Below are 21,974 nucleotides of genomic sequence, written 5' to 3'. Positions count from 1 at the left end.
CCAGCCATCCCACTCCTTGGAATTTACCCAAAGGAATTTAAATTGGCAAACAAAAAAGCGGTCTGCAGCCTAATGTTTATTGCAGCACAATTCACAATAGCTAAGACCTGGAACCAACCTAAATGCCCATCAACGGTAGACTGGATAAAGAAATTATGGGATATGTACTCTTTAGAATACTATACTGCAGTAAGAAACAACGAAATCCAGTCATTTGCAACAAAATGGAGGAATCTGGAACACATCATGCTGAGTGAAATAAGCCAGTCCCAAAGGGACAAATACCATATGTTCTCCCTGATCGGTGACAACTGACTGAACACCAAAAAGGAAACTTGTTGAAGTGAAAGGGACACTATGGGAAACGGTGACTTGATCAGCATAGCCCTGACTGTTAAGGAACAACTTAATACATTATCCCTCTTAGTAGTTTTTTTGTCTGTTCTACTTAATATGACTGATTTAATTCTGTAATTAATACACAGTTATTCTTAAGTGTTGAAATTTAACTGAAATGTGATCCCTGTTAAACATAAGAGTAGGAATAAGAGAGGGAAGAGATATATAATTTGGGACATGCTCAAGCTGACTTGCCCCAAATGGTAGAGTTAGAAACATACCAGGGGACTCCAATTTAATCCCATCAAGGTGGCATGTACCAATGCCATCTCACTAGTCCAAGTGATCAATTTCAGTTCGCAATTGATCATAATGAAAGGACTAAGAGTCAAAGGGAGCACATAAGCAAGTCTAGTACCTGCTAACACTAACCGATAGAATAAATAAAGGGGAGAGTGATCCAACATGGGAAGTGAGATACTCAGCAGACTCATAGAATGGCAGATGCCCTAAATAGCACTCTGGCCTCAGAATCAGCCCTAAAGGCATTCAGAGCTGGCTGAAAAGCCCATGAGAGTATTTCAGGCATGGAAAGCCAAGACACTCTGGCAAAAGATCTCTGTGAGTGAGATCTCAGTGGAAAGAACAGGTCTTCAAAGAAGGAGGTACCTTTCTCTGAAGGGAGGAGAGAACCTCCACTTTGACTATGACCTTGTCTAAACAAGATAAGAGTCGGAGAACTCAGAGGGCTTCCATAGCCTTGGAAACTCATGACTGGAGCATAGGGAGATTACTGATGCCATAGACAAGAGTGTCAATTGGTAAAGTCAACAACAGGAGTCACTGAGCACTTACTCCTCATGTAGGATCTCTGTCCTTAATGTGCTGTGCATTGAGATTTAATGCTATAACGAGTACTCAAACAGTATATTTCACTTTGTGTTTCTATGGGGGTGCAAACTGTTGAAATCTTTACTTAATGCATACTAAACTGATCCTCTGTAAAAAAAAAAAAAAAAAAAAAAAAAGAAAAGAAAAGAAACTATCAACTCCCAACTTGACTCTCACTGGGATTAAACATGACAATAGGTCTGATCTGATTTCATCATCATTAAAAAAAATCATCTATTATTTTTCACTTTATGTTTCTGTGTGGGAGCAAACTGTTGAAATCCTTACTTAATGTATACTAAGCTGATCTTCTGTATATTAAGATAATCGAAAATGAATCTTGATGTGAATGGAAGGGGAGAGGGAGTGGGAAAGGGGAGGGTTGTGGGTGGGAGGGACGGTATGGGGGGGAAGCCATAGTAATCCATTATTCGTACTTTGGAAACATATATTCATTAAATAAAAGTTAAAAAAAAAAAAAAGAAAAGGCAAAAAAAAAAATACTCAAAACAATTTATAAAAGCTACCCAAAAAAAAAAAAAAAATAAAAGCCCACAATATTTGCATGGGAAATTACAAGGTGCATTTTCTTTTTCTGTTCTAATTTTTTCTCTTTATAAATTCTCTTAATTGTACATATTTATGGGTACAGTGTGATACTTTAGAAGGCAATGTATAATGATCAAGTTTATTAGCACGCACTTATTCATTCCAAAAATATTTGCTAAAAACCAATAATGTAAAAAAAAGTACAAAACATATAGTTCCTAAAGTCTGCCATGAAAGATAATACATTATTTAACAATTGAATTATAACTTATATATTTTTGATTTTGACAATCTGAACATAAATGCTCTTTTAAACTGCTAACTCTAATTTGTTAACTAGAAGAACCTTTGAAATTATTTTTCTCCTGCTTATGTTTAAAGATTTCAGAGACCTGGGATATTCAGTGTCGTCTTTACTGATCATTTGCTATGTGAAACTCTGTCTTTTCATGGTCATTCTGGTCATCGTGGGATGCATTTTCTTCAAGAACATAGATGACTGCAGGTAGGAACTGGAGACTGAAAAGAAAGCACAATAGAAAAAAATCATCATAAGACTTTGAGTTCATAATGTGCTGGAATAGCCTGGATACATTAAAAATCATTTATTTTCATTTTACTTGACAGGTAGAGAGACACGCAGAGAAAGATAGAGAGATAGTCACATGCACTGATTCACTTCCTAAATTCTGACAACAACTAGGGCTAGGCCAGGTTGAAGCCAGAGGCTGGATCTGGGTCTCCTATGCGGGTGGTGGGGACACAAGTATTGGGACCATCACCTGGTGCTGCCCAGGGTGTGCATTAACAAGAAACTGGAATCCGGAGTGGAGCCAAGTCTCAAAATAGGCACTCCAATGTGGAATGCAGGCATCCCAGTCAGCATCTTCAAGACAGGTCAAATGCCTGTCCCATTGCTGTGTTTTTACTAACAAGATAAAAATACCTTATTTTTCAACCTAAACAAAATATGGCTTGGCAAAAGGTGAATAACAAGGCTGGAGAGTTTTTCTACACCCCTCAGGTTATCTGGCCGGTTCTTTTGTCTGACCCTCTTGGCTTTCTCTGCGCCCTTGAGATGTTAAGCAATGTTGCAATGTCAGGAGCCACTACAATCACCCCCAGCGGGTCAGTCATTCTCTGATCTTCTATCCCCTTCTTGCTTACTGCAATTAGCAGGGCAGTTGCATTGCATGTTTGAAGTGGTCATTGAAAAAATAAATAGCTGAATCATTTTTATCACAATTTCCATTTTGGTAGAAATTTTAAGTTGATCGCAAATAAGAAACTGTATCATTGGAGACAAATTGGAGATCTCCTTACCTTTTTGACCTCCAGAGCCTCAAGTACGTTACAGATGTTGGAATGGGTCAGTGAAGGTAACAGTAGCATCTTCAAGATGCCCTTCTATCTTCTACGGCCACCAAAAGCCGAGACCTCACCTTCACTTGGCACAGGTGGTAATTCCATAGTAAAAAGTACCTGTCTATTTAAACAAATGTCTTTTTTTTTTTTTTTTTTTTTTTTGACAGGCAGAGTGGACAGTGAGAGAGAGAGACAGAGAGAAAGGTCTTCCTTTGCCATTGGTTCACCCTCCAATGGCCGCCGCGGCCGGCGCACCACGCTGATCCGATGGCAGGAGCCAGGAGCCAGGTGCTTTTCCTGGTCTCCCATGGGGTGCAGGGCCCAAGCACCTGGGCCATCCTCCACTGCACTCCCGGGCCACAGCAGAGGGCTGGCCTGGAAGAGGGGCAACCGGGACAGAATCCGGCGCCCCGACCGGGACTAGAACCCGGTGTGCCGGCGCCGCTAGGCGGAGGATTAGCCTAGTGAGCCGCGGCGCCGGCCACAAATGTCTCTTAATGTAAAGTTATGGGTGATTTGGGCTATTCTACTTTTAGCAAAACTATTGGGAGGAAAATGTAAACTATTGAAAAATACTATATAAATATGGTGGCGTAATTATTGGAACAAACAACCCAAATCTTGGCTCATTCTCAGCACGGAAGTTTAATTTGTGCTCATGTCTTGCTTTAATGTAGCTGGAGCTCGGGAATGGGACTGCGGAGGTGTTGCTCTAAGCTCTCCTATTATCCTTTTTGTCGTTTGGCTGTGCCCTTCTCTGAGTGGTCTCTGTTCAGGTGGTGAGTAAGAGACAGAGAGGCTTTTACGTGGGGAGTTTTATGGGCCAGGCCCAGAGTAGCAAACACTTCTGCTCGCATTCCATTAGCCAGGACTCAGTCACGTGCTTGTACTAACTTCTGCAGAAGCTGGAAAATGTAACCTAGGTGCCTTCAAAGAGAAAGAAAACGGTTTAGTGCATACCTAGTCAATCTACGTCCACAGAAAATAGGACAAATACTGAGATTCCTACCTGCTCTATTAGTAATTGGGCATGATTCATGAAATAAGTGAATTTGTAAAAAATGCCACAAATAGGAGTACATGTGATATAAGTTCTTTTATTTCTTTTTATGATAATCTCCCCACAGTTAAGACAAGACATAGAAAGGGAAGAAGTTTAGTAGTATAATTCTGCAACAGATTGAAAAATCCTGTGGCTGAGGTGGCTGGTGCCTGGCCCAATGGTCTTCTCTCTTCCCTCTATCCCTGTAATTGGTCAGTAGATTTTAGATTTCCTGTGATAAAGAGAGAAAGTATCCACCTCACGTGACTTTCTTTGGTCAATACAATGAGGCAGAAGTGACAGCATAGCAAGAGGTCCTGCACGTTTCCACTTGCTACTCCATTAGAAGATGGTTGGCCCAATCTGCTGAGGGATGAACCACACAGAGTAGAACTTGGTCACCTCAGGCCCACTTCCTGTCTCTCTACTGAGGTCAGCCTCTCATAGCCTCCCCTAGACATGCGAAGTAGCTCAGTCAAGCTCAGCAGACCTGACCTCCTGTTGCTCTCAAGTCAGATGAGCAATTGTTGCCACAGAGGTTTTGTGGTTGTTTGTTCCACAGAATTGTGTGGCATTCTTCTTCTTAATAATATAACTCTGAGTTTGTTTGTTGTGAGGATGTACTTAGCTGAAAGGCCGCCCACACCAGTTTTGATAAACTATACATAAGTATAAATTTTGTGTGATATTTTCAGGAAAGTGCTTCAAAAATAAAGAAAAGAAAGGATCCTCTTTTGCTTTTCCTCCTGATCTCCTGGAATGCAATGCTGGTGTAAAGATTGAAAGTCTGACAGCCAACTTGAGCCATAAGTGACTGAGGATAAAAGGCACTCACTAAGCTGGAGAGAAAGAAAGATGGGAGCAACCTGGCGTGATGACCATGGAGTTGTCCTATGAATCCTACACCACCCACCTGCTGACATCCTCTGTGTGAGCATGAATAAACTGTTTTGTTCACACCACTGTTGTTTTGAGATTTATTCTACTCACAGATGAACTTAATCCTAATTGATACAAAAACCCAGTACATCAACCTGAAGATTTTCTGTTAATCTTGCAACAATGTGTTATGTTTTACTCATGTGCATGTTCATGGCCTGTTTTTGTTCTACCCTAGAGGTAATGAAACAGAGATAAATTCAGAAGATGGGAATCAGAGACATGAGAGCCATCTCTGATAGTTCCTGAAGACCTGGTTATGAAAACTCAAGGGATGCTGTGCAGTTGTGATGGTAAAGGGCTCGGGGATCTGGGGATGTGCAAGGCTCATCCAATGTCACTCACATGCTGACAATGCTGCAGTACTGGACTGGGAAGATAAAGATGCTGTTGTGAACTCTTAGGATGTGAGTAGGAGAATTGAATTTATGAATTGAAATTCAAAAACTCTGTTGTGTTAGTCTTTTTTCCACTGAATGGATTCCATTATTCCTGGAAGACATGAAGTAGTGAATCCACACTACTCCTCGACCCTATTCCTGTTGGCATGATTTATGGCGTGGTATTAGATTGAAAGATTAAAAATCCTCAACCCTCATCCTCCCAGCTCTACATAAATATGAGAAAATTCTCATGTTTTTTTTCTTTTCTGAACATACATATACAAAAATATATGTAATATATGTACAACAAATTCATGTGGTCCTAAATTGAGGAAAATTGGGAAAAACTTTTAGCAAAACTGAGTTGAGAGCCACTAGGTGGTGCTTCAACTTAATTTTGAAGCAAGTTAAAACCTACTCAACCTCAAGAAAAGTCATCCTGAGTTTTTTCTTTAATATTTCTGTGTAATTTCCCCTCTGTTTACTAATTTTTAGATCTTCTCGGGTGGTTTTGGAACAATGACTGATGGAAAGGGGGAAGGGTTGATATAAAATTAAGAAAAAAAAAGTATTTTCAGTCCCCAAGCTTCAATTATATTACTCTTTTCACTTAATTTTATTTACCAGATGGGATAAGAGTAGATATTAATAGGCTCACTTAAAGGAAAGGGGAATATGAGGACGTTTTAGAGATTAAACCAAAATTAGCACTCATTTCTTAAACTCAGAGTTAAGATCACAATTCACAGAAGAGTAATTAGGTGCTCAGTGTTAATGGCTTCAAATGTTTAGAACGACAAATAAAATTAGCTGGTCTGCTCCACTTCCCGAGTTTTCCTCCGTATTTCCCCCCTCAACATTTTTTAGAGGTATACGTGATATTCTAAAGCTGAAAGGAAGTTGCAGGTCAATTATCTCAGCCTCTTCATTTTACCAGAGGAAACTAAGCATCTCAGAATTGAGTGGTCATCAGTGTTTCTAAGAAGCCAGTTGGTCTGCTTTGCTTGCTGTTGAGAAGGTGGCTACCCTAGGGCCATGGCCAGACATGGCATATCAGAGGAAGAAATGACCATCTCTTCCTTGGACTCCATGTCACTAGTGAGGATCAACTGCCCCCCCACCCACCCACCATGACCAAGGCCACATGACAGTTCTTTATGCAATGTCTGACATCTGACAAAGGGACTGAGATTATACTTCTATTGATTAGATTTTTGGTGGAGCTGGAGTTATGAACAATACCATTCAACAGACACACGCTCTGGTGGGAGAGAAGTGAATGGAGACCTGGACAAAACTGGAACTTTGTTATGAACACAGAACTGCACAAAGCATGTGAAGATATGATGAAGGAGCTGACAATAGCCAAACTGAGTTTTATAAGGTACAAAGCTCTACAGTTGGAAAGGAGGAAGGATCAGGGAAGAAAGACATGCCAGGAAGAGAGGACAGTATGGGCAAGTACAGGGAGTTGTGCCAGGATGTGTCTCTTTCAGGGAAATGGGGAAACTATATCACATAAATATAACATGTCCTGAGGTCATCTGGGGACAGAAGACAGCTCTTCTACTAAGAATGCCAGGAGAATTTTGCAAATCCAGCAAATCTTAGTGAATTTATAATGTTCTCTGGACAGAATGTCCAAATCATTAGACTGATTCACCCAAAACTGATTTTAAGATCAAATAAGGAGCCAAGAATATTGGCAAATATGCAGTGGGGAACCAAAGAGAGGCTGGAGAGAGGCAGTGGTATGATAGATGATGTCAATGATCTCAGAAGGGCTGGGCTTGGCTTCTGAGCTGGCTGAAGCTGGCAGAGTTGAGACCCTTCTCCCTATTCTGGTTTCCCCTCGGTGGTAGAAAAATAATTTTTGCTCTCAACAAGCTGAAGAAAGGGTTTTTAGGGTAATCCTTATATGTTTATATATGTCCTTGTAAAAGGTACTCTAAAAACACCAAGCCTTGTCATTCACCCAACCTGCTTTCGAAAACCCCTCACGCACCCTGTCTATCTTGTAGCTTCCCCAGGGCTACACAGGGGCCATGGAACCTGGAGACCTGGATCTCCTTCACCATGGGCACTGTGTGGGCAGGCCATATCCTTGGAAAGGCTAATCTGGCATGTCACCACAGAGCCTCGGAATGAGCATAAATGCTTCTGTAGGCCTGACTGAGGCTGTGTGGGAGACAGGCGCCAGATCAAGCCATGTATTTTGTGTCTTCTTCCAAGAGCTTATTTACAATTCTTGCATTCCTGATTTTAAAGCTTTTGGCTTGAGAACAATGTCTGTGACATAACACCTTTCAAAAAGCTCTCCCGTAAACTTTTCTATATTCTGTGTCACAGAAAATCACAACACCATTTATAGGACGTTGATTGAAAACCAAGCAGTGCTCCAAGATGCCAGCTCCAAGAAGCTACAGTAAATGGCCTGGACTAGGAAGAATTATTAAACAACTTCCAACAAGAAGCATCTGTATTTTGTCATTCTCCCCAAAACAGCATAAAATGTGCAAAGGGAGGCCACCGTTTCAGTGGGGGTGGAGGAGGTGGGTTGTTTGTAACATTTTCCACTATTCTGCTACATCTGCAACCCAAATCCCATTACTTTCCAACTGCCTATCAGAGGAGGGTGTTTGCTGATGCAGCCCAAGGAGGCTTGCTTGCTTGCTTGCACTTGCAACCTAGAGGATGATTTAATGGGAAGGATCTGGGTGTGAAACCTTATCCCTGTGCCAAACGGGGCTTGGGATTTACATTTTTTAATTTTATTTTTGCTTTTTTCCCCCCAGATTTTTATCCCAAACATGCTTTCTTTGGCAGCCTCCGCAGAGAGTTATGAAGTCATAGTGTGTAAATTATCCGACTCTTACTCTGCAGGATGGTAAAACAGACTTAGGACTGGGAAACTGCAGCTGTACTTGGGTAAGGGCTCCGGCCAGGCGGAAGCAGGAGAATATGTGGCAAAGCTCATGTGCACCCTGCGGAGGCTACGTAATGATCCACCTTCAGCTGTCATGGTGCTGCTGAGAGATGCTATCTGTGGTTAGCCATCACTTGAAATTTTTACTTCTCAGAATCAGTGGTCTTCTTTTGTTTAGTGGCTACATTTCAAGGGGATCAGGAAGTATTGAGTTTATTACTGTCTTTTTTTTAAAAAAATGACCATTTATTTGTTTGAAAGGCAGAATGCAAGGGTGGAGTGGAAGGGAAGACAAGAGAGAGAAAGAGGAGAGCGAGAATTTTCCATCCACTGGTTCACTCCCCAGCTGGGGTTGGGCCTGGCCAAAGCCAGGAGCCAGGAACTCCATTCCACATGGGTGGCAGGGGCCCAAGTACTTGAGTCAACTTCTGCTGCCTTTCCCAGGCACGTTAACAGGGAGCATGATCAGAAACAGCAGTCCAAACTTGAACTGGTGCTCTGAAATGGGACGTTGGCATTGCAAGCACCGTAACCTGCTGCACCACAATGCTGGCCTTTAATCCTGTATTTCTTATTTGTGTGTAAAAGATGAAGAATGTGTCCTGCCTTTTCGATTGAATTTCCCACTTTGCTTCTCTTATTCCTACCCACAAACACACTGTTCAACTTTCCTAAGGATTTCTTTCTTGCTGTGTTTTCTTCTTTGGCTTATGCTGTTCCTCCTATGACAAAGATCTTTACTCCCACCCTTGCCATTCAAAAGACTGTCCTCTCTTCAGTGTTGTGAATCCATGAAATATTACCGGGTGCCTTTTTCTGGGCAAAGCATTGCCCCACTACAGCAATTTTGTAGTAGTATTTGAAGGGTTATCAAGGCACTTGTACTTATTGATATTTGTATACATGTGTCCCTAACATTTAGTTGTGAGAGCCAGGAAAGTAGATACCACATCTCATTTATTTTTCTATCTTCTAGAATAGGTAAATTAAAAAAATTCCAGAAACAAAAAAAAAACAAGATATCACTTTTTCATTTCAGATTGGTAACATTAACAATTTTGATAGCATTAAGCATTAAGAGGTATAGGGAATGATTCTTGATGGGAGTCTAAGCTAACACAGGCATTTTAGAGAGCAGTTGGCCAGTATGTCCTAGTAATTCCACTTTTCAAGATCTACTCAAAGTACTACTATTCTTGTGCCCAAAGAAGTAAATATTTGTTTACTATTTGTTGTAGTAAAGGATGGGAAATGAGTGGCACTGTGATGTTTTAGGGGAATGCACTGCCAGGCAGCTGTTAAAAGGAATGAGGTTGTCTGGGCAGTGCAGCAGAGAATAGCCCAAGTCCTTGTGCCCCTGCCACCCATGTGGGAGACCTGGAAGAAGCTCCTGGTTCCTGGCTTCAGATCAGCTCAGTTCCAACAGTCACAGCCATTTGGGGAGTGAACCAGCAGATTGGGAAACTTCTCTCTCTCTCTCTCTCTCTCTCTCTCTCAAACTTCTCTCTCTCTCTCTCTCTGTGTGTGTGTGTGTCTACCTCTTTCTGTAATTCTTTCAAATGAATAAAATAAACTTTAAAAAATAGAAGAAAGAAAGTTTAATGTCCCAGAGTGAGGTGTGATCCTAGGAACTAGATGTCATTACAGGAATTCTCTTGCTTTAATACACATTATAATTAGAAGCCTGATGTGACAAAGACAGTTTCCAATTCTAAAGAGCTGGGCAGATGGGAACAGGAATTTTATCCCTAAATGCCTGTAGCATAGAAAACTTGGGCACCAGATATTTTCCGAACTACAACCAAATTTAGACATACATCATGGAAGGGAACAGAGAAGGGGTTGATGGACCGAGAGTAATATTTTTCATGCTGCCAAAATATGTAACCTAAATATTAACGAATTTCTTGTGAACCACAGTTCTTAGAAGCTAAGTTTTACACCTGTATTTGCCTAATTCAATATGTGCATAGAAAACAGCTGGAAGATTACAAATATGACATTGAAAGAATTGTTCTGCAGGGCTTGAAATTTACACTAAGAATGTATCCATGTACTCAGTGTAATTAAAAATAGCTTTTGCAGCAGTAGCAGCAACAAAAAAGTAGAACAAGTACATGTACTTTCTTGCCAAGAGACAGGGCAACAGTGGCAGGATTTACTAAGGCCATGCAGAGTGGCTGAGTTTAGAACCCATAGGCTACTGAGGACAGATCTGAATAGGGCTAAAGTGTAACTGCCCAAATATAACCTTCAGGAAGTGTGATGATGCACTTTAGTTTATTCTACATATAGGTCATTTCTCTGGGCTGCCTACAGAACTACCTACAAAATTTTTGCAGTCTAAAAATGCCAGGATTTATGACAATTTGTAACTCAAGAATTAGTCAAAGGCAAACAAAGAGAATGATAAAACATTAAATCCAAGTTCTGTCGTAGATACGCATTCTTAAACAGGATAAAAATCTGATATTTAATACTATCTCATACTATCAAAGCGTATTACAAATATCAAGTATGTTAAGTCATGTACAAATTATATTTCATGTTCCAAGTGTCCCTGCTTTAACTAGGATGGATCTAAAATTAATTTTACTTTTCCATTTTGTGGTGCCTTCTGTTTCTTGAAACTTATGAAGTGTTGGCAATTATTTTTAGTAAATTAGTAAACATTTAAATGTAAAGAAACTGAAGCAGAATGTAGACTTCAAAAAACATTGCGTTTATAAATCTCTAGTGTTTGGGAATTCTAAACTCCTGATGCAGTAGTATATTCCTGTAATAGTTTATTTTAGAGGTGCCGGCACTATGGCGTGGTAGCCTAAGCCTCCACCTGCGGCGCTGGCATTCCACATGGGGCACTGGTTCGTGTCCTGGCTGCTCTTTCTGATCCAGCTCTTTGCTATGGCCTGGGAAAACAGTGGAAGATGGCCCAAGTCCTTGGGTCCCTGCACCGTACCTCCTGCCCTGTGCTCCCCTCACCTTGAGAGATGTGAAGAAGCTCTTGACTCCTGGACTTGGACTGGCCTATCCCCAGCCACTGAGGCCATCTGGGGAGTGAACCAGTGGATAGAAGACCTTTCTCTCTGTCTCTCCCTCTCTCTGTCAGTAACTCTGCCTCTCAAATAAATACAGAAATAAAATATCTTTTAAAAAATAATTCATCTTAGAAACTGCCCTTTACCCTTCCTATTTCCATAGCATGACTGTGCACTAAGTTGTGCTTTGAAAGACAAGCTCTATTAACTAGAATGAGGTAAAATCTCCCATAGTTTCTATTGATGGTAGTATTTTGAGACATCTGATTCTTCCCCTGTGGCTTTCATTGCACCCATCATGATGAAGTATGCTTATAATACATACTTACTTAAACATAAAATAAACTTATTAAGGAATGTTGAGTAGCTCATAGAGCCTCTGTGGGGGGCAGTGTTGTAGCATAGTTAGTTAAGCTGCTGCCTGTGATGCCGGCATCCAATATGGGCACCAGTTCAAGACCTGGCTGCTCCACTTCCAATCCAGCTTCTTGCTGACAGGCCTGGGAAAGCAGCAGAAGATGGCCTAAGTACTTGGGCCCTTGCATCCACGTGGCAGACTGGGAAGAAGCTCCGGGCTCCTGGCTTTAACTTGACCTAGCCCCAGTCACTGGGGCTATCTGGGGAGTGAACCAATGAATAAAAGAACTCTTTCTATTTTGGTAACTCTGTCTTTCAGACAAATAAATAAATCTTTTAAAGGAAAAGAATCTCTGTGTCTGGAAAATAAGTATTGGGAAATGAACAGAAATGGATCAATCTAGTGGGGAAGTGTACCTCTGCCCTAACTACTAGACCATAGGGGGTGCCTCTGCTTATAGTACTGCCTTTACTGACACTGGGCTTTGGACACTACCTCCACTTCTCATTGTCTGCCTGTTTGCATCCCTAGTTCTTGATCAATCACTGATCTAAATATCTATGTTTGTGCCAGTATCAGGCTGTTTTGATTATAACTGCCTTATAGTATGTCTTGACATTTGGTATTGTGATGCCTCCACCTTTATTTTTGTTGTTTAATATTGCTTTAGCTATTTGAGGTCTCTTAGGTTCCCATTCAAATTTTAGCATTGTTTTTTCTAAATCTGAGAAGAATGCCCTTGATATTCCGATTGGGAATACATGAATCTGTAAATTGCTTTGGGCAGTATAAACATTTTGTTGGTGTTAATTATTCCAGTGCATGAACATGGAAAATTTTTCTGTTTTTTGGTGTCATCTACTATCTCTTTAATGTTTTGTAATTTTCATTGTAGAGGTCTTTACATCCTTAGTTAAATTTACTCCAAGTTATTTAAATTTTTGTAGCTATTGTGAATGGTACTAGTCTTACAAGTTCTTTTTCATTCATGGCATTGTTTGTGTGTACAAATGCTATTGATCTTTGAGTGCTGATTTTATAACTTACGACTGCCAAAATCTCTTAAGAGTTTCAATAATCTCTTATTGGAATCCTTTGGATCATGTCATCTACAGGCAGGGATAATTTGATTTCTTCCTTTCCAACATGTACCCCTTTGATTTCTTTTTCTTGTATAATGGCTCTGGCTAAAAAGTTCTAGAACTATATTTAATAGCAGTGGTGAAAGTGGGCACCCTAGTCTGGTTCTGGATCTTAGTGGAAATGTTTCCAGCTTTTTCCTACTCAGTATGATGCTGGCTATGGGTTTGTCATAAAAAATGCCTTGATTTTGTTGAGGAATGTTCTATCTATACCCAATTTTCTTGAGGTTTTCATCATGAAAGGATGTTGTATTTTAACAAATGCTTTCTTCGTATCTACTGAGATAATCACGTGGTTTATTCATCAATTTGTTAATGTGATGTATCATGTTTATTGAATAGTATATTTTGAACTATCCCTGCATCCTTGAAATAAATCCCACTTGATCTGAGAGGATGGACTTTTTGATTTGTTGTTGGATTCAGTTAGTTAGTGTCTTGTTGAGGATCTCTGTATGGATTGGATAATCATCGGTTTGTAGGTCTCTTTCTTTGTTGTATCCTTTTCTGGCTTTGGAATTAAGGTGATTCTGGCCTCATAGAAGGAATTTGCGAAGATTCTCAGCCTTTTAATTTTTTTGAATACTTTAAGAGGAATTGGAATTAGTTCTTCTCTAAAAGTTTGATAGAATTCAGCAGTGAAGCAATCCAGTCCTGGGCTTTGGGGGAGTCTTTATTACTGATTCAGTCTTTATCTTGGTTATTAATCTATTTAGGTTTTTATTATCTTCTTGCTTAATTTTTTGACATTTGCATGTGTCTAGAAATCTATTCTTTTCTTTTAGCTATTCCAATTTGTTGCCATAAAACTGTTTGTAATAATTCCTAATGAATCTACTTATTTCTGTGGCAACTGTTGTAACATGCCCTTTTACGACTCTGATTTTATTAATTTTGGTCTTCTCTCTTTTTTGTTAGTTGGGCTAGTGGTTTATCAATTTTAGTTTCTCAAAAACCACTTCTTCATTTCACTCATCTTTTTTATGTTTTTTGGTTTCAATTTTATTTATTCTCTAATTTTCACAATGTGTTTCCTTCTATGACTTTTAGGTTTGTTTTGTTCTCATTTTTCTAGGTCCTTGAGATGCATTGTTAGCTCATTTGTTTTATTTCTTTCCAATTTCTTGATGTAATCAACAATTGTTTTTAAACCTCCCCCTTATCACTGCTTTTGCTGTATCCCGTAAGTTTGATATGTTGTATTGTCATCTTTATTTGTTTAAAGAATTTTTTATTTCTCTTTTGATTTCTTCTATGATCCATTGCTCATTAAGGAACATATTGTTCAATATCCATGAGCTTGTATATTTTCTAGAATTTCTTATGTTGTTAATTTTCAGCTTCATTTCATTGTGGTCAGAAAAGATACATGGTATAATTTCAATTTTTTGATTTGTTGAGACTTGTTTTATGGCCTATCAAATGGTATATCCTAGAGAATGTTCCATGCATTGATGAAAAGAATATGAATTCTTTGGCTGTGGGATGAAGTATTCTGTAGACATCAAGTATATCCATTTGGACAATAGTGTAGATAAGCTCTAATGTTTCCTTGTTGATTTTTTTTGCCTAGTTGATCTGTCCATTGATGAAAGTGGGGTGTTCAAGTCTTCCATTATGATTGTATTGGAACACATGTCTCCCTTTAGAACCATTAATATTTGTTTTATTTATTTATTTTTAACAGGCAGAGTTAGACAGTGAAAGAGAGAGAGACAGAGAGAAAGGTCTTCCTTCCATTGGTTCACCCCCCAAATGGCTGTTATGGCCGGCATGCTGTGCCAATCCAAAGCCAGGAGCCAGGTGCTTCCTCCTGGTCTCCCATGTGGGTGCAGGGCCCAAGCATTTGGGCCATCCTCCACTGCCTTCCCGGGCTACAGCAGAGAGCTGGACTGGAAGAGGAACAACTGGGACAGAATCTGGTGCCCTGACCGGGACTAGAACCCAGGGTGCCGGCACCGCAGGCAGAGGATTAGCCAAGTGAGCTGCAGCGTCAGCCCATTAATATTTGTTTTAAACAACTTGGTGATCTAACACTGGGTGCATATGTATTTACCATAGTCATATCTTCCTATTGAGTTAATCCCTTAATCATTACATAATGACCTTTATCTCTTTTAACAGATGTACATTATTAAGATAGGTATTGTTGCTTGTTTTTAATTTCTATTCACATGGTATATCTTTTTCTACCTTTTCAGTTTTAGTTTGTATGTATATTTGTTGGTGAGGTTTATTTCTTATAGGCAACATATAGATTGGTCTTACCCTTTAATATATTCAGCCAGTCTGTATATTTTAATTGGAGAGTTCAGTTAATTTATATTCAAGGTTATTATTAATAAATGATGACTTTTTCTTCACATTTTTCTAGGTATATTCCTATTGTTTTTGGATCTCCTTTGTACTATTTATAGGAAGCTTTCTGCCTTCACATTCTTTCATGATGCTTGTTATCTTTCTCTGTTTCTGAATGTAGTACATCCTTAAGCATCATTTGTAAGGCTGGCAGGATGGTGACAGATTCTTTCAATTTCTGTTTGTTTCGGAAGGTCTTTGTTTCACCTTCATTTACAAATGAAACCTTCACTGGATACAGTATTCTGGGTTGACAGTTTCTCTAAGGATTAGACTGTATCTCTCAATTCTCTCCTAGCTGGAAGGGTTTCTGATGAGAAATCTTCTATCAACCTAATTGGAGATCCTTGAATGGTAATCTGGGATTTTTCTCCTGTTCATTTTATGTTTATCTTAGTGTTTTACTTTTGAAAGTTTGAATACATGTGTCATGGTGAAGATCTTTTTTGATCATGTTTTTAGGGGGGGGTTCTATGTGTTTCCTGTACTTGAATGTCCATATCTTTGTTCATATTAGTGAAATTTTCAGCTATTATTTCACCAAATAAATTTTCTTAGTGATTCTGCTTTTCCGCTCCCCCAGGAAGTACAGAAGACACATATATTTTGTCATTGATGATATCCCATAGATCTTGAACACTGTTCTCAAATTTTCTAATTTTTCTTCTTTTTTTTTTTTTGTCTGATGCTTTATAAAACTTGTCTTCTTCTGCATCAGTGAGTCTATCGTTCAGGCTTTCCATTGTATTTTTTTATTTGACATATTGAATTCTTCATTTCTAAATAACTGAGTTTGATTTTTCTTTGGTATTTCTATTTTTCAGCAGAATTTCTCATCATGTCATTCACATATTTCACTAACTCATGTCATTTTTTTCTGCATGTTTTTGGGTATTCTTACAATCTTTTCAATTCATTTGCAGGCATTTTGTCAATCTACTTATCTTCACAATCTAATATTGAAGTATTATTGTGTTCCTTTTGTAGAATCATATTTTCTCCCTGGTCATGTTTTTTATCTAAATTTTATTTAAGTTATACAAGTTTCATATATTTCATATATGTAGATTTAGGAACATAGTGATACTTCCCATCCTATCCTCTGTTCTGCTAATGCTCCAACATTTCTTCCAACTCCCTCTCCAATTCCCACTCAGTTTTTACAAAGATCTACTTTCAGTTTACTTAATGATCATAAGTTAACCCTACACTTTGTAAAAGAAATCAACAAATAGTATGAAGGAAAAAAACCACACCATTCCGCAACATATAAGAAAAGGACTATAAAGAATCATCAGGCCGGCGCTGCAGCTCAATAGGCTAAACCTCCGCCTGCAGCACCGGCACACTGGGTTCTAGTCCCAGTCGGGGTACCGGATTCTGTCCCGGTTGCCCCTCTTCCAGGCCAGCTCTCTGCTATGGCCCAGGAGTGCAGTGGAGGATGGCCCAAGTGCTTGGGCCCTGCACCTGCATGGGAGACCAGGCTCCTGGCTTCCAATCAGCATGATGCACTGGCCGCAGTGCGCCGGCCATGGCGGCCATTGCAGAGTGAACCAACGGCAAAGGAAGACCTTTCTCTCTGTCTCTCTCTCACTGTCCACTTTGCCTGTCAAAAAAAAAGAAAAAAAAAAAGAAGAAAAAAAAAAAAGAATCATCAAATCTCAAAATGTCGATTTCTCTCCAATACGCTACATTTTAGGTACTCTATTAGTTACCTCAGATCAGGGAAAACATATGGTATCTGTCTTTTGGGGATTGGCTTATTTAAGTATAATGGTTTCCGTTATATTCCAGTTGTACCCATCTTGTAGCAAAAGACAGGATTTCATTTTTCATGGCTGAGTAGTACTCTGTAATATATATTTACCATAATTTCTTTATTCAGTGAACAGCTGATGGATATCTGGGTTGATTCCTTATCTTAACTATTGTGAATTGTGCTGCAATGAACATGGTGGTACAGAGAACTCTATCATATGTTGAATTCTTTGGGTTTGGGTAAATTCACAGGAATGGGATGGCTGGACCATATGGTAGGTCTACATTCATATTTCTGAATTATCTCCATACTGTCTTCCACAATAGCTGCACCAGTTTACATTCCCATCAAGAGTAGATTAGGGTACCTTTTCTCCCACATCCTGGCCGGCATTTGTTGTTTATTGATTTCTTTCTGAGAACCATTCTAATGGTTAGGTAAGCGCCCGCTGTGGTTTAGATTTGCATTTACCTAATAACTAGTGATCCTAAACATTTTTTCAAGCATCTGTTGGCCATTTGAATTTCCTCTCTTGAGAAATGCCTGTTCAGGTATTGCCCATTTTGTAACTGGATTATTTGTTTTGCTGTTGTAGAATTTCTTGAGCTCCTTATAGATCCTGAAGGTTGACTCTTTATCAGTTGCATAGTTCACAAATATTTTCTAATTTTTCTTTTTTTAAAAATTTCTTTTATTTATTTGAAAGACAGAGTTATAGATAGAGGTAGAGACAGAGAGAGAGGTCTTCCATCTGCTGGTTCACTCCTCAGATAGCCGCAACAGCTGGTGCTGTGCTGATCTAAGCCAGGAGCCAGGAGCTTCTTCTGCATCTGCCGCATGGGTGCAGGGGCCTGAGGACTTGCACCATCTTTTACTTCTATCCCAGGCCATAGCAGAGAGCCTGATCGGAAGAGGAGCAGTCAGGACTAGAACCAGTGCCCTTATGGGATGCTGGAGCTTCAGGTCAGGGCTTAACCTGCTGTGCCACAGCGCCAGCTCCAATATTTTCGATTAATTATTCAGTTGTCTTTTTACTTTTCTGAGAGTTTTATTTTGTTTGTTTGTTTTGTTTTTGTTTTTGAAGTGCAGAAGCTTCTTAGCTTGTAATCACATTTGTCAATTTTGGCTTGCTTTGATTGCCTGTGCTTCTGGGATCTTTTCCAAAATTTTTTTGCCTATGCCAATGTCTTGCAAAGTTTTCAGGTCATATATTTAGGGCTTTGATCCATTTCTAGTGGATTTTTGTGTAAAGTGTAATGTATGGGTCTAGTTTTATACTTGTGCATGAGGAGATTCAGTTTTCCAAGCACTGTTTTTGAAAAGACTGTCCTTGCTCCAGGGATTGATTTTTAGCTTTTTTGTCAAAGAGAAGTTGGTTGAAGAGGCATGGATTTGTATCTGGAGTTTTTGTTATGTTCCATTGGTCTACAAGTCTGTTTTTTTTGTCAGCACCAGGCTGTTTCGATTATAACTGTCCTCTAGTTTGTCTTGAAATCTGGTATTGTGATGCCTGCAGCTTTGTTTGTGTTGTATGAAAATGCTTTAGAAATTCAGGGTCTTTTGTGTTTCAAATGAATTTTAGCATTTTTTAACATCTGTAAAGAATGTCATTAGTGTTTTGATTGGGATCTGCAAAGAATGTCACTAGTGTTTTGATTGGGATCACATTGAATCTGTAAAATGCTTTTGGCATTATAGACATTTTGATGATATTGATTCTTCCAATCCATGAATTATGGAAGACTTTTCCATTTTTTGTGTCTTCCTCTGTTTCTTTCTTTAGTGTTTTATAGCTTTCATCATAAAGATCTTTGACATCATTAGTTAAATTTATTCCAAGGTATTTAATTCTTTTGGTAGCTATTGTGAGATTGATCTTAAAATTTCTTTCTCAGCATGGCAGTTTGTGTATACAAAGGCTATTGATTTTTGGGTGTTGATTTTGTATTCTGTCACTCCATCATTCTCTTTTGTGAATTCCAATAGTCTCTCAGGGGAATCTTTTGGATCTCCTTTTAGAGTATTATTTGGCTGATTGGAAAGTTTTAAAAATTATTTTAAAATATTAAATTCTTTTCATCTAGAATTATGATAGTCATGTAGTTTTGGATACAGATGATAAAAAATAAAAGTTATTTTTTAATAAAAAAAAGTCATTTTTATGTGCGTTAGAAAAAGTCCTAACATTTTTTCTCATTTAGTTCTCTTTCTTTGACTCAGTCTTTTGTAATCCTATTCTTGTCACAAGATCAGTTGAAAAATTCAGAGAATTTACATGAATTTCTCCTTTTTTAGGCCTTAAGTGAAAGTATTTGTATCATTATCTATCTTAGTCCACTTATGCTTCTGTAACCTAACACCATAAACTAGGCAGTTTATAAACAACAGAAATTTATCTCTCAGAGCTCTGTATTCTGGGAAATACAAGATCAGGAGCCAACATATTTGGTGTCTGGTAAAGGCCTGATTTCTTGTTCATAGATAGTCATATTATCACTGAGTTATTTCATGGTATAGGGGCAAGAGAACTTTTCAGTCTCTTTTGTAAGGATTTTTGTTCTTGTGACTTAATCACCTATCAAAGACCCCAACTCTTAATATCATAACATTGGAGGTTAGGATTTCATCATATAGATTTTGAGGGAACACAGTCTATAGTGTATCTTTCTTTGGGTTTTATTATAGTTTGAACAGGACCTGTCTTCCCAAACTCATGCAGAAATTTAAACTTCAAGGTCTCATTTTATCAGTTAGTGGATTAATGGTTGATGGATTGTATGTGAAGGCTTGATCCAATTAAGGCATCTGAAGCTGAGGCCTTTAGGAAGTGATTAGATTGAATCTGTTTGCTAAACTGGAGCCCATGATCGAATCAAGATGCTTTGTAAGGAGAAACTACTTGCAGGGTAGATGAAGAGTGTGCATTCCTTGTGTCTGTCTGATTCTGGATTATCATGTGATTCTCCACACATATTCTACCATCCACCACCCTCATCAGAAGCCAGACCAATGGGACCACTAATGCTGGACTGTGAATCCTCATAACTGTAAGCCAAATGAAACTTTCTTCCTCTCTAAGAATCTCCTACCAGGTATTTTACTAGCAATAGTGAAAAGTTGACTAATGCAAGACCACATGGATTAGTTGGGTCCCTGTTTCTGCTTCTTGGCTTACCACGTGATCCTCTCCCCATGTCTGTTCTGCAGTCCACCACCCATATAAAATGCCAGGCAAATGGGGCCACCCAATCTTGGACCGTGATCCTTGAAAATTGTAAGCCAAAATAAACCTTCCTCTTCATAAATAGCTTGTGTGAGTTGTTTTAGTTTAGTAATGAAAATTTGCTTATTATAGGCTTAAGTAGGAGACATATTTTAGATGGAAAGAAGGAAGTAGAGTGCTTCCCAAGAATCACCTTCTTCAGGGCACTGAGACTGTGTTACCATCCGACGAGGTGAGCGGTTTTAGAATCTGATGCAAAAGAATTGGGGGAATTTACTGAGTTCAATATCATGTCATTCATTTCAGTATTGCAAATGGGATATAAGTCAGATATGGGTGGGTTTTTGGCACGGGGTTAAGCTTCTGCTTGAGATGCCCACATTCCAAATTACAGCACCAGGTTTAAGCCACTTCTGTTTCCAATTCCAGTTTCCTGCTAACACACCCCTTAGGAGAGAGTAGATAAGTGGAGTCCCTGTTAACCATGTAGGGTACTCAGAGTTCTAGGCTCCTGGTTTCAGCCTGGCCCAGCCATGGTTGTTGTGGACATTTGTGGACTGAACTACCAGATAGAAGATCTCTCTGCCTCCCCTCCCCCAACGCTGTCTAAATAAATGAAGTAAATGAAAATTAAACCACTGTGTCTCTAATACTGGAAGCAGGACATAAAAAAAGGCCCTGTGAAATTTAACAGTGGTTAGAGTACAAGTAGCTCCCCTTGATCCAAGAGAAGGAGAACTCAGCTGGAACCTCTGTACACTGGAGCCAGCTCTCGCTAACTTTTGAGGTTTGTTAGTAAATATTCAGGAAATTTTTAAGCTACTTGTTAGACCATCAGTAGCTAGAAGTAGGCCATGGTGGCAATTCTTATACTACACTGCAAATCAGAATTCCCTTTACACCTAACTCCATAGAGAAGCAGCTAGTCAACATACCATTGGACCTATAAGAGGTTCACAATGGGGACTCTCCCAAGAAGATTCACTTGCCTTAGTCATTTCCTCAGTCTGCTGCAGGTAGTATTAATATTTTCACCTATTTTACAATCAAATACACTGAAGATTCAATCGGTAAATGGTGGGGTCAGGATCCTAACTCATGATTTTCCCACCATATTGTTGCCTCCTAGATCTTCTTCTTTTAGCAAGTTGGGAAGGGAAAAAGTAATAAGAGCAGGAATTGGCCTAGGGTCAGAAGTCTTCATAATGAGCAGGAAAGTGTCTGCAGAGTTAGTGGAGGAAAACACAATGTTCGGAGAAGGAATATGTGGGCAGGAGACAAGCTCTCCACCCAGAGAGGAAGATAGACTGACCTGCGAAGTGACTTTTGTGTCTAAGTTTCTTCTATAGCAAGGCAGTTGCATAGACAACATAGGGTGATCTTTATAGGTTAGACATATGCAACTGACAGGTCCATGTAGCTACTCTATAGTCCTATTGAGGGGCCCAAAGGAAACTACCGAGGATTCCTCTTGGCCTGAAGCTGCCTGAAGAAGAGTGTCCTCTCCTTCACCTTGCCTTTCCACTCATTACCTTTTATGAATCTCTTGTTGTTCAGGCTGATACTATCTATGAATGAAGAGAAGGCAGTGAGGAATCTGATTCCATGCTCCTGGAAAGTAGTAATTTAGGCTTCTTTTTTGGTATGTTTCTTGACAGCATG

The 21,974-nt window shown here is 39.3% G+C and overlaps 1 protein-coding gene across 2 annotated transcripts in view; it reads left to right on the top strand.

The window, feature by feature from the left end:
• Window positions 1-5,148, top strand: part of LOC100348666 (cell surface glycoprotein CD200 receptor 2) — a 62,350-nt gene extending 57,202 nt beyond the window's left edge. For both annotated transcript variants that reach the window (XM_008266942.4, XM_070072114.1), the window contains exons 5-6: window positions 2,161-2,284; window positions 4,882-5,148. In XM_008266942.4, the coding sequence (XP_008265164.1) occupies window positions 2,161-2,284; window positions 4,882-4,900 (143 nt within the window). In that variant the 3' untranslated portion in view covers window positions 4,901-5,148. The remainder of the gene's footprint in view (window positions 1-2,160; window positions 2,285-4,881) is intronic.
• The last annotated feature ends 16,826 nt before the right edge of the window (window positions 5,149-21,974 follow it).

The sequence above is a fragment of the Oryctolagus cuniculus genome, chromosome 4, assembly GCF_964237555.1.
Source record: "Oryctolagus cuniculus chromosome 4, mOryCun1.1, whole genome shotgun sequence".
Taxonomy (NCBI): Eukaryota; Metazoa; Chordata; class Mammalia; order Lagomorpha; family Leporidae; genus Oryctolagus; species Oryctolagus cuniculus.
This window is presented reverse-complemented; position numbering and strand designations above follow the sequence as displayed.